We start from the raw sequence: 17,488 nt of genomic DNA, 5'->3' as shown, positions 1-17,488 counted from the left end.
CAGGAAACAGGTAGAGGCTGTGACCTTTGGGCCAGTCAAATGAATCTACAGAGATTAAAGGAGGATTGTGGAGTGAAAACCAAAAAAAGCCAAACATAGAGGAATCCGTTTACCCTTTCAGCCACGTATTTCGCTGTTGCCGAACCTTTATTAAAATGCTTCTCTCAAAGGAAAAATTGTTTAGTTTTTTCAGGCTTCAGAAACCCAGGCCGTGTGTCTAAAGGTCACTTGACGAACAGCACAAATCCCGTGGTAAAGGGCAGGGTGCGGAGGGGTGAGCCTCCTGTCCAGCACCAAAGCGGGCTCTGCGGGCTCATCCCTCCCAGGGAGTCCAGCACCAAAGCGGGCTCTGCGGGCTCAACAGTGTCAGAAGAAAAGACTTCTTCAGACATTTTGAAATTAACATTTCATTTGTATTAAACAGCCCAACCCTCCTTGGAGAGCAAGTACTAAATACAGCATCCACACAGTCAGCCCTGTAGGGGAATTTGAGATTGGACCAGAATGGCAGACTTGTACATGTCATCCAGGACCTTCCACCCATCCATCTGCACATCTATCTATCCCTCCACCTACCCATCCACTCATCCATTCCTCCATCCATCCACCCATGCATCCATCTATCCATCCACCCATGCTTCCATGCATCCATCCATCCACACATCCATCTGTCCATCCACCCAAGCATCCATCCATCCATCCACACATCCATCTGTCCATCCACCCAAGCATCCATCCATCCACACATCCATCTGTCCATCCACCCAAGCATCCATCCATCCATGCATCCATCTATCCATCCATTCATCCATTCATCCATCTATCTATCCATCCCTCCAACCGTCCATAACCTACCCACACATCCATTCACCCATCTACCCATCCATCCATCCATCCATTCATCCATCCACAAATCCACTTGTCCATCCATCCATCCATCCATAACCTACTCACTCCCCACATCAACCCATCCACCCACACACCACCTATTCATTCATCCATCCATCACATACCCACCCACCTGTCTATCCATCCATCCATCATCAACCCATCCACTCACCTACCCATGCATCTATCCACCCATCCATGCATCTATTCATCCAGCCATCATCTGCCTGCCCATCCATCCAACTATCCATTTATTCATCCACCCAACCGTAATCAACCATCCATCCACCCAGCCATCTACACACCCCCTTTCCCTCTCACCCTCCCTCCCTATCTCCCTTTCTTCTTTCTTTTGTCCATCAATACATCCATTCACTTACTCATCCATCTATCCAACTATCCACTCATCCATTTATTCATCCAACCATCCACCACTCATCCATTAAGCCACCTGTGCATTCATCAATCTATTTATCCCTTTCTCTCTCTCTCTCACCCTTTTCTCTCCTTTCATCCATCCCTCCTTTCTTCTGTCCATCCATCCAGCCTTCCATCTATCCATTCATCCCTTATCTATCCACCCATCTATCCATCCACCCATCCCTTCACCCAGCCATTCATTCATCCATCTGTAAACATATACTAAATGCCACTGCCTTCCATGTACCAGGCCTGTTCAAAACACTGGCAGAAGCAAGTGAGACTAACTCAGTTCCTGCTGGGACAAGAGACAATGGGCCACCTGCCTTCAATAGGACACCTGCTAGGGAAGACCTGGGGAGAATGGGGGTTTCAAGGAACACTGGCCAAGGGCCAGAACCCAGAAGCTGGAGTGGGAACAGACTTTCAGTGGTGATGTCTGTGGGAAGCTGACATGGCATAGGAACTAGTGGTTTAAGGTTGGAAAGTTCATGGTGAGAACAGAAAGAAGGTAGTTCCAGATGAGGGAACAAGAGGAAGTACAGGATGGGAAGGAGAGTGAAGCCTGGGAAGGCATCCCAAGGGCCGGGAATGTCTCAGGTACGCAAAGGCCCAGGCAAGATGGACCTGCTTTCTCTAATGCCCTGGGGATGCCCACCACAAACTGGGCACTTGAAACAACAGAAGTTTATAGTCTCACAGCTCTGGAGGCCAGAAGTTTGAAATCACAGTGTTGCCAGGGTTGGTTCCTGCTGGAGGCTCTGGGGCAGCATCTGTTCCATGTGTGTGTCTCCAGCCCCTGGTGATGGCTGGCAGCCCTCTGTGAGTCTTGGTTTGCAGGTGCATCTCTTGATGTCTGCCTCCGTAGTCACACAGAGGTCCTGTCCTGGTCTCTGTTTCACTGTGTCTCTTCTCCCCTTCCCAGGACACCAGTTGTGTTGGATTTAGGGTCTCAGTGTCTCTCCTCTCCTCTTATAGAGTCCCTGTCATATTGGATTTAGGGCCCACCCTACTCAGGTATGACCTCATCTTATCTAATCGCATCTGCAACAACCTTATTTTCACATAAGGAGTCAGGACTTCAGCCTTCTCAGGGGATACAATTCGACCTTTCCCACCGCCCCACCAGCCAGTGCCACAGCTCACAGGCCCTTCCTGCCATGAGCGCCCACTCAGTGCTGGCCTTTCTGCTGCTCCCAGTCTCGGCTTTTATGGCCACTGCACACGCCTCTCCATGTGTCTCTGTCAGGCACACAGAGAGAACTGTGGGGCTTGTGATTGTCTCCCTTAGGCTGGAATCCTGCAGGCCCTTGAGTGGAGATTGTTGTGCTCCTGACTCACTGGGACTCACAGGAGAAAACCAGGAGAGAGCGGAAAACAGGCCAAGGGAAGGGAGAGGCCGGAGAAGACACGGTTTCAGGTGGGGTCCAGTGGTCCTAACGGGGACTCTGGACATACATCAGACTGCAGGTCAGGATGGGGGCTTTGACCTCAAGGTGGTCAGGGTCTGGCCCTGGGCCACCCTGGCACAGGCTTCAATCCCAGAGGCCCCTGGACGAGGGCCCAGCTGCCCAAGGCAGGCCCTGGGGGCTCCAGGTGTGAGCTGTTAGGGCGGCACCTGCAGCGAGGGTCATGGCCACCCCCGAGGGTAAGGGGCATCCTATGTGACAATGGGGAGGGTGGGGGGCAGCAGTAAGGCTACAGGCAGGTTCAGCCCTTGTCGTTTTCCTGCCATGGAGTTCACTCACCCACCTGAAAGCTGTGAGTGTCCTTCCTGTCCACACGCAGCCACACAGGGGCTCAGACTTTCCAAAGCCCAGCTACTGTGATGGGTGTGCTGCCACATTTCATGGTGGCTGACTGCATTTCCATGACAACTGGTGAGGTTGGGCCTCTTTTCACAGGTTTGTTGGCCACTTGGGCACTTTCCCTTGCTGGCAGTCATTCAAGGTTTCTGTCCACTTTTCTGATGGGGTGTCTGCCTCTTCCCTATGGACTTGTGGAGTTCCTTCTACACTCAGGGTGTAAGTGCCCCTCCCTCACCTGCTCCCTCAGGCACTCCCTGAGTAAATCACTCGGCACGAGGACCCCGCGTGCACCTGCAGTATGCTGTTCCGGTTGCCTGCAGAGCCTGCAAGCTCGCCAGCAGCCAGCGGGCATGGGGCTGGTACCAGACGCCATCCACAGCTCACACGCCAGAGAGGCGGGATCCCACATGCGGCTCCTCACTCCTCCCTGCTCGGGGACTGCCGTGCCTTTGTTTTGGGGCTGGGGAATGTCCTCAGCTGGTTCTTCCCCCAGTGCCCTGATCCTGGGCTCACATGTGACCGGTCCCTGCAGATCCCACACCTCTGAGAAAGGCTTCAGTGGCATGGGCCTAGGCTGGACCACGACGCACTCAGCAAAGCCCAGCTGTCTCTGTGACCAATGGCCATCTGGGCCAGCCCCTGCTGCCAAGCTGCTGGGACCACAGGCAGAGGAGACCCACCTGGCAGAGGAGACCCACCCAGCCCCGGAGCCCACCTCTCTGATTGCTGGGGCTTAATACAGTCGCCCATGATGCTGTCGGAGTCCTTCAAGTCTCAGCCCACATAGTGACTTATGGCCACCCACACAGTATCTGCCTGGACCCCAGACCTGAGTGGTCAGCAGGGATCACACCTGGGGGCTCCAGGTGTGAGCTGTTAGGGCGGCACCTGTAGCAGGCGGGGTGTAGCCACCCCTGAGGGTAAGGGGCATCCTATGTGACAATGGGGAGGGTGGGGGGCACTAGTAAGGCTGCAGGCAGGTTCAGCCCTTGTAGGCAGCCCAGCACTTTTCCTGCCACAGAGTTCACTTACCCAGCTGAAAGGTGCGAGCGTCCTTCCTGTCCACGCGCAGCCACGTGCTACGATGCAGCAGTAGCAGTGTCCCCACGTGCTGCCAGGCACAAAGCCCTCGGTGTGGGGTGTGCCCTCAGGCAGTTCAGGGCAGGGCTGCAGGTGGGGCTGGCAGGAGAGACGCTTGTCTTATCACAGGTCACTGCCTGGAAGGGGTGGCTGCCATCCTATCACAGGTCATGCTGAGGGCATTGGCATTTACTCCAAGCACCAGGATAACCCTGGGGTTTCCTTGGGCTGTGGCCTGATCTGTTGGTATCTAGAAGAATCCTTTAGGCCACAGAGCGATGAAAGACGCTTGGACTGAGGGGCAGGAGCCACTAAGATCTGGGATGGGGCTTGGAAGAGGCTCTTGGGTTGGGCAGCAGCAGTGGTCAGGCAGTGTGGTTGGAGTCTGGACACATCGGGAGCCCACAAGAATGCTGACAGGCAGGTGAGGGGCTGTGGGAGAGCGGTGCAGGATGGCACGGAGGTCCAGCCTGAGCAAGTGGGCACGACATAAAGAAGGTGCCACAACCTGCCACAGGGGACCCTGCAGGAGTGCAGACCTGGGTGAGGGTCACCACTGCACCCAACACTGTGTGGGAGCCCAGGGAAGGGGAAACAGATCACACCCAGCACACCTGCGTGGGAGCCCGGGGAGGGGGACAAGTCACACCCAGCACACCTGCGTGGGAGCCCAGGGAAGGGGAAACAGATCACACCCAGCACACCTGCGTGGGAGCCTGGGGAGGGGGACAAGTCACACCCAGCACACCTGCGTGGGAGCCCAGGGAAGGGGAAACAGATCACACCCAGCACACCTGCGTGGGAGCCTGGGGAGGGGAACAGGTCACACCCAGCACACCTGCGTGGGAGCGTAGTGGATGTGTTATCTGTAACGTCTAGGCTTTAGGGGAGGCCGGAAGGAGAGATGGGCCAAGAGGCATCAGGTGAGGGAGCTTTGCTGTGGGTGGGCTGGGGTGGGGCAGAAGCTGACCTCGGGGTGTGAGCAGGTGAGCTGGGCCTGTGTAAATGGATGGGGCCCAGCGGAAACGAGACAAGGAGGCTGAGGCAGTTTTTCCATTGTGGATGTCTTTTATTGTGCTTAGGGACCCACACGATGGTGACTAGAGAGAGGTCAACAGACACGGACAACACCTGGGTTGCTACACGGAGCCTCTCCCCAGAAGGCGATGGGGGAGCCGCTCTCTGTGCTGACTGCAGCGGCCAGAAGGCGATGGGGGAGCCGCTCTCTGTGTCCCTCCCCAGAAGGCAGTGGGGAAGCCGCTCTCTGTGCTGACTGCAGCGGCCAGAAGGCGATGGGGGAGCCGTCCTCTGTGTCCCTCCCCAGAAGGCAATGGGGAAGCCATCCTCTGTGCTAACTGCAGCTGCCTGGCAGTTCACAGGCTGACGGCTTACACTCCAGTCCCTGGAGCCCACGTCCACTTGCAGGGGACAGCCATGACTGGCCCTGCACGGCCCCTGCCCTCGGGCAGCATGTAGGCAGGCCCACCGACTCGAGGCATGAATTCAAACTATGGCATCCACCTTCCTATCAGTGGCAGAGGGCAGTGTGCCATGGAAAGCAGCTTTTGGCCAACATCCTTCACTCAGTATTGCTAATTATTCTTGTAAACAAAAACTGCAATATCAGCAAGCAGGCTCGCGGATACTGCATTCTTGAATTTGTTTTGATTCACAGGTAAATATTTTAAAAAGCCATTCGCAAACATAAAAACTGTTGTTATTGATGTGGCACGCACCTGAGAGAAATAAAATTCCAGTGGGGTCCCTTCCTGGAGGTCACGGCTCAAGGCCAGGCAGAGTGTGGTCTGCAGGCTGCCTGCATGGGGGCCCTGCATGCGTCCTGGGGTAGTACACGCTCCTGTGGGGGCCCTGCATGCGTCCGGGGATAGGACACGCTCCTGTCAGGCCGTTCCCTACACCGCAAGGACCCACGGGCTGTCTGAGTGGCAGTAGCCTGAGCTGGTTTCAAGGAGTTTTATTTCTCTCTGCTGCAAGAACATAAACAGAATTTCCTGGTGAGACATACCAGGACCCCCATCCTCCAATGCCTCTGAACAGACTGTGTGTGCAATGTGTCAACTGAACGCTCAATTTACGGCCTCTGCTGGGAGCCACGCAACGGGAAAGGACTTTGCATGAATTTGTGGTTTCCTCCATTTCACCTTCTGCACAGCTAAACCAAGCGGGACACTTGGCTTTTTAATATGGGCAAAGTAAATGGTCTAGGAGGCTACTGTGAGCACGGGGATTCTCAGCAGGTGCGTCTACAAGGATCGTGATCCCCGCCTGAGAACACAGTGTCCCTGGGGCAGCCTCGGAGCAGGGAGCAGGGAGGGAGGGAGCCTCACACAGACAGCATGAAGTTAGACGTTTTTCTGCCCTGCAGGGACAAGAACGGGGTGGACCTCACTGCACAGATCTACGTCGTTATTACAGCAACACAAGACATGGTGAGGTGCGCTCCCAGCACGGAAAGGTGTAAACAGTCAGAAGAGAGGAGTCTTCTGCTTTGTTGTTTGTGTTTTCAGTAGAGGTTGAAGAGTAGAAGTTGCCCTCCTTTCTCTCGAAACTTAGATTTCCTTGGTTTGTTTGTGTCTCTCCCATTGCGGGATGACTTCCTGGGGTCTTCGTCTCTGCTCCCTCTACACCTTGAGCCAGTGGCGGAGCTGGAAAGAAAACAGGTTTAGTCAGAAACCCTGGGGCGATGCCCCATTTAAGAGCAGCTGAAGGTGGCTAAGAGCAGCTGAAGGCAGTGAGCAGACAGTTTGCAGCCTCCTGGCCATGTGCCCTGGGAGAGGGGGAGGCTCATTGGGGGCCTGGACCAACACACCCTTGACAGGTGCCAGGGATCCGATGCCTCACTCAAACTTCTATAAATCAATTATTACTTGATTTTTTAAAAAGCCGTGAGACTGTGGTTGTCATGGTGGCCATGGTGGCCTCTGGGGCATATTGATCAGCTGCTGAGTCTGAGAGATGCCGGGCACCCTCAGTCCGGGGCTGGTTCCGGATTGTACCCCGGTGACTTGGGTGTGACGTGGTGATGTCACCTCCCCCCCACGTCCCTCCACCTTCCTGGGGGCCTCAGATGCTCCATCTGAGTGACACGCTACCTCTGCAGCTCCATCTTGCTCTCTGCGACCCGCGCGGGCGCAAGTGCAGCATGTAGTGACTGCTCAGGGACTGATGAGATAGACAAGAGCAGCTATTTAGACCACCAGCAAATGTCATTGCCTGCTATTATGCAGCTGTTAGGTCAGCTGTGAGCGTCAAAGCCCCTCGATAGCACTAAATGGCAAGAAGTGTGCTTCATAAACATTTCCAAACAGGGGCACGCGGGGCTGGCTTCTGACAAAACCACGCCGGCCATGGAAAGCCACTGACGCTACCACTGGCCACACCACAGGCTCCTCCGGCCACTCCACCGAGAGCCTGCAGGGACCTCCTCAGCCAGGGTGGGATCACACTGCAGGCCAGGGGTCTACCGGGGGCCTGGAGCAGCCACAGCTGATGCCGGCACAGGCAGCATCCAGGTGCAGCTCGGGACTCAGTGAAGGAAGCTGGGGTCAGGGAGCCCGGCCAGGACCCACAGCCACGGGTGGCCCAGCAGCCAGAGCCCTAGAGCAGAGCCTCTGGGTGGCAGCCCCACTTCAGGCCAGCGATGAAGAAGCCATGCTTGGGACTTCAGCTGTGAGTCCTGTTCCCCCCAGGGTGAAGCAGTTCTCTGTCCTGCCCGCTGACAGAAGCAGAAGGTCCCCTCTGGAGGGAGGTGTGCTTGGGGGCTCCCAGATTCCCACAGATTAAGATCAAGCCATAAATGTAAAATAAAGACTAGAAACAGAAGACAGCAGCCCACTCTAAGTGAGTCCCCAGAAACCAGACCTCAATTTGACCCCAAAGGACCAGAGCTGTTGCAACAGATTACAGGATGGCCACATAGGGGACTCTCAGAAAAGTGACACACACACATCACAGTGATGAGAATTTCACAAGAAACAGCAGAGCACACGCAGCTTCCAGAGATGAAGTAGAAAAGAGAATGGCTGCGCTGCAGACCAGGGGCAGGGCAGGGGAAGGCGGAGCGTCCATAGCTGAGCTGTGGTTTGTTCACGTGACGGATGGTCAGGGACCAGTCACGGTAGGTGAAACGTAGCTATGGACACAGACATTTCTGACCTAGATGGAATAATAGGGACCGAATTTACCCTACTGTCCGAAACAAGCCCCAAATAAACAAAACACACGTGCCGATGACCTTCCACACCATGGACACCAGACCGTAAGGGTCAGTGGTCCCTGAGGGAAGCCAACAAGGAGGCCCCCCTGCCACCCTGTTCGCTGCCTCGAGGGAGTTTCTAGATTGCAGCACAGGGAGGGTGCAGCCTGGTGGACTCCCTGAGCTGAGAGGCTGGAAAGGAGAGCGAGGGAAACGGAGGGTGCAGCCTGGTGGACTCCCTGAGCTGAGAGGCTGGAAAGGAGAGTGAGGGAAATGGAGGGTGCAGCCTGGTGGACTCCCTGAGCTGAGAGGCTGGAAAGGAGAGTGAGGGAAATGGAGGTGGCTGCAGTTTGCAGGCCAGAGTGCCAGAGAGGAGGTGGCCACACAGAGAGAAGACCCGGGACAATGGCCCAGGACCCCTGCTGAGGGTTCAGACGAGCACATCCCGCTGTGTATGAGGAGGCTGGGGAGAGATCCGCCGACAGGACCAGAGGGAACCACCTCCGATGCCCACACAGGGCTGGGCACGGTGCCTGTTCCCCCAGCCAGGAAAATGTCATGATTCTCGGGGATTTGCATGGGGTGTGCATAAGATCTTGCTTCAGTAGGGGTTGGTTAGGGCTACACCAAATGCTGAAGCCAAATAATACACTTTTTAGGAAGCCAGAAATATCTAGAGATGCAACAAATGAAATTGTAAGAAAGGCAAGGGAAAGATCAAGCTCGACGCAGATACTGAATGGGTGAGGGGCAGGCCGTTTCCACAGTGTCTAGTTTTCCTGCTGTGGGCTCCCAAGGGTCTGTTTGTTACGGTGACAAATTAATAATTTCAAAATGGCCACATGTGGATTAATGATAAGATGCGTTACTCAACTGTGCACCTAAGATTCAAATGAAAACAAAATCTAAGTGAGGTAAGAGACCTGGAGGACCTGGGGCAAAGTGGACACACCAGAGCCTCACAATGGAAAACACAGAAAGGCAGAAGGCAATCTTTCAGGGTGTGGCTGCAAAATTCACAGAATGACAAGATTTGTGAATCCACAGATCTGGCCACAAAACATATCCAGAGAGGAAAAATAAAAAGAAACCAAATTAACGGTGGTGGGTGCCTGTAGTCCCTGCTACTCGGGAGGCCGAGGCAGGGGAATGGCGCGAACCCGGGAGGCGGAGCTTGCAGTGAGCCGAGATTGCGCCACTGCACTCCAGCCTGGGCTACAGAGCGAGACTCTGTCTCAAAAACAAACAAACAAACAAACAAACAAACAAGAAACCCAGGTCCCGACACTCCGCAGTGAACCCGAGACACCGAAAGCAGAAGAAACTCGGCTGAGTGCAGGGGTGAGGACAGAGCCCACCACAGAGCAGGCTCACAGGCCACAGGTCTCAGCACAGCCACGGAACACGGCTGCCTCCAAAACGCAGAGATAGTCCCTGTCAGCCTAGAGCCCTGAGCCCACAACAGTGCTTTCATGAATGAGAGCAGCATAAAGATGTTCCCACACACCAATAGTGAGGGAGGTTAGCAAGAGACCTCCTCAAAGGAATGTCTGAAGGATGCTTTTTGAAAAGCAAGAAAATGGTCCTAGAAGAAAAGAAGTCTATAACAAAAGTATGGGAACCAACAAACACCAAGCATGCACATTAGTCCAAGGAACGTGATGAGTCCGTACAAAACAATAACAGTAATGAGAACAATGACAGTGTCTAATTTGTAGGTTAAAAAGAGAGAAATAGATTTGAACAATCATAGCATGTTCATCAGTAGGAGGAAGATTTAAGTCCTTATAATGGGATGGGGTTACAATATGGTTTCTCTGTAGAGTTTAAGTGAAATATGTATGGTACAACCTCAAGAGTAGCTATTAAAGGAATAGAATAAGTCCGGGCACAGTGGCTTATGGCTGTAATCCCAGCACTCTGGGAGGCAGAGGTGGGCAGATCACTTGAGATCAGGAGTTCGAGACCAGCCTGGCCAACATGGTCAAACCCTGTCTCTACTAAAAACACAAAAATTATCCAGGTGTGGTGGTGGGCACCTGTAATCCCAGCCACTTGAGAGGCTGAGGCAGGACAATTGCTTGAACCTGGGAGGTGGAGGCTGCAGTGAGCAGAGATCACGCCACTGCACTCCAGCCTGGGTGACAGAACAAGACTCCACCTCAAAAAAAAAAAAAAAAAAGAATAAAGTATGTAAGTTCTAAGAAAGTAGAGAGAAATAAACGGAATAATAAAAATGAGTGAACCAAGAAAAATCAATCTATAAAAAGGCAATAAAGGAGAAAAACACTAAAAATGGGACAAATGGAATAGAAAGATAGTAGAATCAAGTTCAAATATATCAATAATCACAACAAATGTAAATGGATTAACCTGTCCAACTGTCAGCGTAAAAAATTCTAGGTGTATGCTGGGTTTGCAGAAGACACTTAAATCTTAAGATTACTGCAAAGTTGAAAGTTAACAGATTGCAAAAGATATTTCAGGCAAACTCAAAAGACACCTTGGTGCAACTATATTTGTCCCAGACAAGTCAGACTTTAAGACCAAAAGCATCATTCGGGAGTGAAGATGGGTTCATGTCACCAGGAAGAGATGATCATTCTGGACATGGATCAACCTCAGAAAACAGCCTCAGACTACAGAGAGCAAAACCTGATAGAACTGAGGGGAACAGCAAACAAATATACTATCAAGGAAGAATATGCCACAGGCATCTCTCAATTACTCATGGTCAAGCACCCCTAAAGTTGACAAAGTGTAGACAATGTGGGTAACACGATATATAAGCCCACTCAAATGGACAGAAGCAGAACTGTGTATTGACAATTAGAGAATAGCACATTCGTCTAAAAGATGTGCAACGTTTATCAAAGTTGATCAGGTACAAGGCCCTAAAGAAGTCTCAATACATTTTAAATAATAGGTATCATATGTGTTTGAGAACAATGAAATTAATTTGGAAATTAAAAACAAAAAGATGAGTAAAACATCCCCATATATTTGGCAATTTAAAAACAGACTTTTAAGCAAGTTATGAGTTGACAAAGTCACAATGGAAATTAAAATATACTTAGAACTAAAAGATAAAGAAAAATACTATGTAAAAAAATGTGGAATGTAGCACATGGAGTATTTTGAGGGAAATTCATAGCCTTGAGTGCTTACATTAGAAAAGAACAAAGGATGCAAATTAATAACCTAAAGTCCAAATTAAAAAGTTAGCAAAACTACAACAAAGTAGATCCAAGAAAAAGAGAGGAAGAAATGATAAATACAGGAGCTGAGATTAACGCGACAGGAAGCACAGCAAGAATCTCACACGAAGTCAAAGTTGGATATTTGAGAAGACTAGCAAGATCCTGTACAAAGTGTAGGACCCCCAGGTATAGGACTCTCAGAGGAGAGAGGCTCTGGTGGAGCAGGACCGGAGGCCCAGTGGGGAGGGGCTGGCATCCTCTGGACGGATGGGATGTGAGGCCTGGACACTCCTCCCGTGTCTGGAGCAGGCAAGTCACTGGGAGGACAGAGGAAAGGCTGCCAACGGAGGGAGGAAGAGCCCACACCAGAACCTGACTTGCAGGTAGGAGGAACAAGCTGTGCAGCTGTGTGCTCAGAGGCGGCTTCTCCCCACTGCCTCCCGGCCTGTTCCCCGCTCAGCGTCTTGTTCTGCCTGACGTCACCACCCACCTCCCAGGCACACAGAGCCCCCTCCCTCTGCCTGCATCCTTGCTCCTGCCCCATGTGCAGGTCCATGCTGGGCTCCTCAGGCATGAGCTCATGAGACCCCTGCTGGGAGGACTGTTTACAAGAACCAGCCACAGAGAGGTGGCCAGAGGGAAGAGGCAGGTCCAAGGTGGGGCCGCGGTGCCCTCCACACTATGGCCTTCTCTCCCTTTTGCTGTGCATTGGACTCTGCTGTCGGCATTAGGCTGACATTAGTGTCTGGAATCAGGTCGGGGCTGAGGACACTCTGGGGTAGAGGAGGACAGTGCCACAGGCCCAGGGCACAGCCCAGGCTCCTCTCCTGCTGGCCAGCTCTGTGATCTTGGGCACATTCCGGGGCCTCTCTGGGTCTCGGGGACCCTGGTGTAGAGAGAGTGGTGGGCTGCCTCTTAGGGTTGTGGGAGTAAAAACACGTCAAGTGTTTACTGTGTGCCCCCGGGAATGCACCTGCTCCACGGCATGTCATGAACATTTTCGCACACAGCTGGATGGCTCCCAGGGTGCAGGAAACACCTGGCATGACCATCCTCTCACTCGAAGCCAGCCCCAGGCTCCCAGGCCTCTCCCAGCCCCTCCAGGGCTCCCTGTGGCTTCCCATGGCCAGGCCCAGGCCTCCCCTCCTGGCACTGTCCCTCGTGCCCCCGTGAGGCGGGGGGGGGGGGCGGGGGTGGTCCCTTGCTGGTCCTTAACCTGGCTCAGCTGGCCCCACAGGGCACTGCTCCCGTGGTCTGGGACATGCCCAGGTCTTTGCAGGGGCCATGCTTTCCTCAGGCGTCTGTGCGGCCGCACCTCCTAGGGCCCCTGCGTCACGTGACCCCCATCCCGGGCGCACGTCTCCACTGTCACCGGCCACCGCTGGCTGCCTGTCCTCACAGAGCACATGCTGGCTGAGTAAATGAGCACCATCTACACCAGCCTTGTCTACACCAGCCTCGGAGCCCTCTGGGGGCTAAGAACACTGAGCTTGGGATCATTCTGAATTCCCCTGAGAGAGGCCCAGCAGGGACCTCGACCTCACCGTGAACTGGCGCACCTCCCCTCTGTCCACCAGCTCACGGTCCTTCTCGGGCGCAATGGCGTAGGCCAGTTTCTGAAAGAGAAAGAGAATGCAGGGGTCAGTGCAGACCAGTACCCACTGCCAGCACCCACCACTGACTCACACTGCCAGGACCCTCACCTACCAGCACCCTCACCACCAGCCCTCCTCACCTGCCAATGCCCACCCGCTGGCGTCCATATCACCAGTGCCCACCACTGACTTACACTGCCAGTACCCATGCTGACCAGACAGCCAGTCAGGCCCGAAACCGACATCCTGACGGTCCCCTTAAAGTCTAGCGCAGAGCAGAATGTCAGCATTTGAGCCCTCGCTTGAAAATAAAACGTGGTCCTGGAGATGGCTCTTGTGTCTAGGTTACCACGTGTGCTGGGCTCTGAGTAAGAAAGTGCCCACACCCAGGTGGGCTGCCTCGGGGCCACCTGCAGCTGACATGTTCCAGGAGCACTTGCTTTTTGTCACCTGCAGCTCCTGGGAGAGTGAACGCTGAACGTGCCTTCCTTCCACTGCCTGCTGCGGCAGCTCCTGGGGCCTGGACGGCACCAAGTCCTCCCAGAGCAGGCGGCATCTTCAGGAGCTCACCCTCTCGGGCCTGGATGCCTGTATCTGGATCTCTGAGGCCAGGTGACCTCTCGCAGGGACCCCTGTGCGTGGCCCCACCCCACGTCATCACCACAATTCCACTTGTACCTGGCTCAGCTGCTGAGGTTTTACTTGGCTTACGTTGAGAGTTTGGCCGTGCGAGGGGTGAGGGCACTGGTTGCTCAGGTCCACCGGGTTGTAGGCATCCTCCAGCTCTGCGCTGACCTGGGCCCTGCCTCCCAAGTCCATCCAGCCTCCCAGAGGAGCTCTCTCCCTGCAGGGACTGCCCGGCTGCCTGCTCTTCCCCTGTGCTGGGTCCTGGCAGGTCAGCCCGTGGGGGTCTGAGAGGGACTGTCCACAGCAGGGTGCCATCAGCTTTCCTGGGGCCATGGCAGCCCCAGAGCTCCTCCCACTCCACAGAAGCCCCCAGCCACACACTGTGCTCTGCCTGCACTGGGCCCTGGCCTGGCCAGGCTGCTGGAGAGACTGGCTCAGTGCCAGCCTGAGAGCATCTGCCACATGTCTGAGCCCAGGGGACACCGTGTGGCCCTAAGGTGGAATCCTTGAACACAGCTGGTGCTGCTCTGGGGTTTTGCTGCCCAGGGCCAAGCGACTTCTTTCTGAGAAAGGCTGGGATTTGAGGAAGCAGCTTCTGGGAGTTCCCAGTGGTGGGATCTCAGGTGAGGGCGACCCTCTTCCAAGGAGGGAGTGTCCTTGTCTCTTCCCGGAACCACAGAGCCAGGGTGTTAAACGGGGCCCTGTGACTGGTCCACCTGCCTTTCTTCTACACAAAGGCGGCAAAACCAAGCAGAGGAAAGGAGATGCATGTCAGTGACTCCGCAAAGCTTCCTCCACTGCCTGGGGCTCCAGCTGCCCCTGTTCAGCCAAAGCTGGGCTCGGCCCTGGGGGGACGTAGATCACCCCTGATTCTACTGCCCTCAGATGGCTTCTGTGTCCACCACACCACATGCCATGGTGGGTAGGCATGCATGCACTCAGTACACACAAACACTTGGACACGAATGTGAGCACACACCCAGGCCCACACACAGGTGCACACGGAGACAGCACACACAGACACAGAGATACAGTGGATGTACACACAGACACATGCACACACAGACACATGCACACACAGACACAGAGATACAGTGGATGCACACACAGGCACATGCACACACAGACACATGCACACACATACACACACAGACACATGCACACACAGACACAGAGATACAGTGGATGTACACACAGGCACATGCAGACACAGACACATGCACACACAGACACATACAGACACATGCACACACAGACACATGCACACACAGACACAGGCACATGCACACACAGACACATGCACACACAGACACACACAGACACATGCACACACAGACACAGAGATACAGTGGATGTACACACAGGCACATGCAGACACAGACACATGCAAACACAGACACAGAGATACAGTGGATGTACACACAGGCACATGCACACACAGACACATGCACACACAGACACATACAGACACATGCACACACAGACACATGCACACACAGACACAGAGATACAGTGGATGTACACACAGGCACATGCACACACAGACACAGGCACATGCACACACAGACACATGCACACACAGACACATGCACACACAGACACAGAGATACAGTGGATGTACACACAGGCACATGCAGACACAGACACATGCAAACACAGACACAGAGATACAGTGGATGTACACACAGGCACATGCACACACAGACACATGCACACACAGACACGTGCACACACAGACACAGAGATACAGTGGATGCACACACAGGCACATGCACACACAGACACATGCACACACAGACACAGAGATACAGTGGATGTACACACAGGCACATGCAGACACAGACACATGCACACACAGACACAGAGATACAGTGGATGCACACACAGGCACATGCACACACAGACACATGCACACACATACACACACAGACACATGCACACACAGACAGAGATACAGTGGATGTACACACAGGCACATGCACACACAGACACACACAAGCACATGCACACACAGGCACATGCACACACAGACACAGATACAGTGGATGTACACACAGGCACATGCACACACAGACACACACAGACACATGCACACACAGACACAGAGATACAGTGGATGCACACACAGGCACATGCACACACAGACACACACAGACACATGCACACACAGACACATGCACACACAGACACAGAGATACAGTGGATGTACACACAGGCACATGCAGACACAGACACATGCACACACAGACACAGAGATACAGTGGATGCACACAGACACATGCACACACAGACACATGCACACACAGACACACAGACACATGCACACACAGACACACACAGACACATGCACACACAGACACAGAGATACAGTGGATGTACACACAGGCACATGCAGACACAGACACATGCACACACAGACACAGAGATACAGTGGATGCACACAGACACATGCACACACAGACACACAGACACATGCACACACAGACACACACAGACACATGCACACACATACACATGCACACACAGACAGAGATACAGTGGATGTACACACAGGCACATGCACACACAGGCACATGCACACACAGACACACACAGACACATGCACACACAGACACATGCACACATAGACACAGAGATACAGTGGATGTACACACAGGCACATGCACACAGAGACACATGCACACACAGACACACAGACACATGTACACACGGACACATGCACACACAGACACAGAGATACAGTGGATGTACACACAGGCACATGCACACAGAGACACATGCACACACAGACACACACAGACACATGCACACACAGACACATGCACACACAGACACAGAGATACAGTGGATGTACACACAGGCACATGCACACACAGGCACATGCACACACAGACACAGAGATACAGTGGACGTACACAGGCACATGCACACACAGGCACATGCACACACAGACACATGCACACACAGACACACACAGACACATGCACACACAGACACATGCACACACAGACACAGAGATACAGTGGATGTACACACAGACACATGCACACACACACACACAGACACATGCACACACAGACACATGCACACACAGACACAGAGATACAGTGGATGTACACACAGGCACATGCACACACAGACACATGCACACACAGACACACACAGACATGTGGACATACATAAAGACACACATATGAATACACATATGGACGCACACCCATGGGTCCAGGCGTGCAGGTGGACACACACACACGCACACACACACACTGTTGTGGTGGCCACCTCCAGTCTCCTCCTCTTGGTCACAGATGACCCAGGCAGGTGAGGACTGGGGCCATGGACACCCACGGAGCCTTTCTGGTGGCCTCACACTCGGGTGAAGGTGCCCCGTCCAAATACCCACCTCTCGAAAGGACCCAGGCAGGCTGCAGAACTTGTAGGCCGCATAGATGGGCACCATGGCCATGGAGGATGTGGCGATGACCCAGCCCAGCGCGTTGGCCCAGTCGGGGAAGATGTAGGCTCCGTAGTGGGGGGGTCTGAAGGTCACGATGCTGACCACGACCACGAACTGCAACCAGCAGATACGGAGGTCAGGCAGCTCTCAGCCGGCGGTGCCAGGACAAAGCAGGGAGGGGGCACGCACTTCATGGC

General features: G+C 53.8%; 1 protein-coding gene across 4 annotated transcripts in view; it reads right to left on the bottom strand.

Annotated features, from left to right (window-relative positions):
- Positions 1–6,156: 6,156 nt before the first annotated feature.
- The window catches only part of SLC6A3 (solute carrier family 6 member 3), a 54,889-nt gene continuing 43,557 nt past the window's right edge, over positions 6,157–17,488 (bottom strand). For all 4 annotated transcript variants that reach the window (XM_055367012.2, XM_055367011.2, XM_055367015.2 and 1 more), the window contains 3 exons: positions 17,238–17,405; positions 13,157–13,228; positions 6,157–6,862 (listed from right to left, as the gene is read on the bottom strand). In XM_055367012.2, coding sequence (XP_055222987.1) covers positions 6,839–6,862; positions 13,157–13,228; positions 17,238–17,405 — 264 coding nt within the window. In that variant the 3' untranslated portion in view covers positions 6,157–6,838. The remainder of the gene's footprint in view (positions 6,863–13,156; positions 13,229–17,237; positions 17,406–17,488) is intronic.

This window comes from Gorilla gorilla, chromosome 19, assembly GCF_029281585.2.
Source record: "Gorilla gorilla gorilla isolate KB3781 chromosome 19, NHGRI_mGorGor1-v2.1_pri, whole genome shotgun sequence".
NCBI lineage: Eukaryota > Metazoa > Chordata > Mammalia > Primates > Hominidae > Gorilla > Gorilla gorilla.
This window is presented reverse-complemented; position numbering and strand designations above follow the sequence as displayed.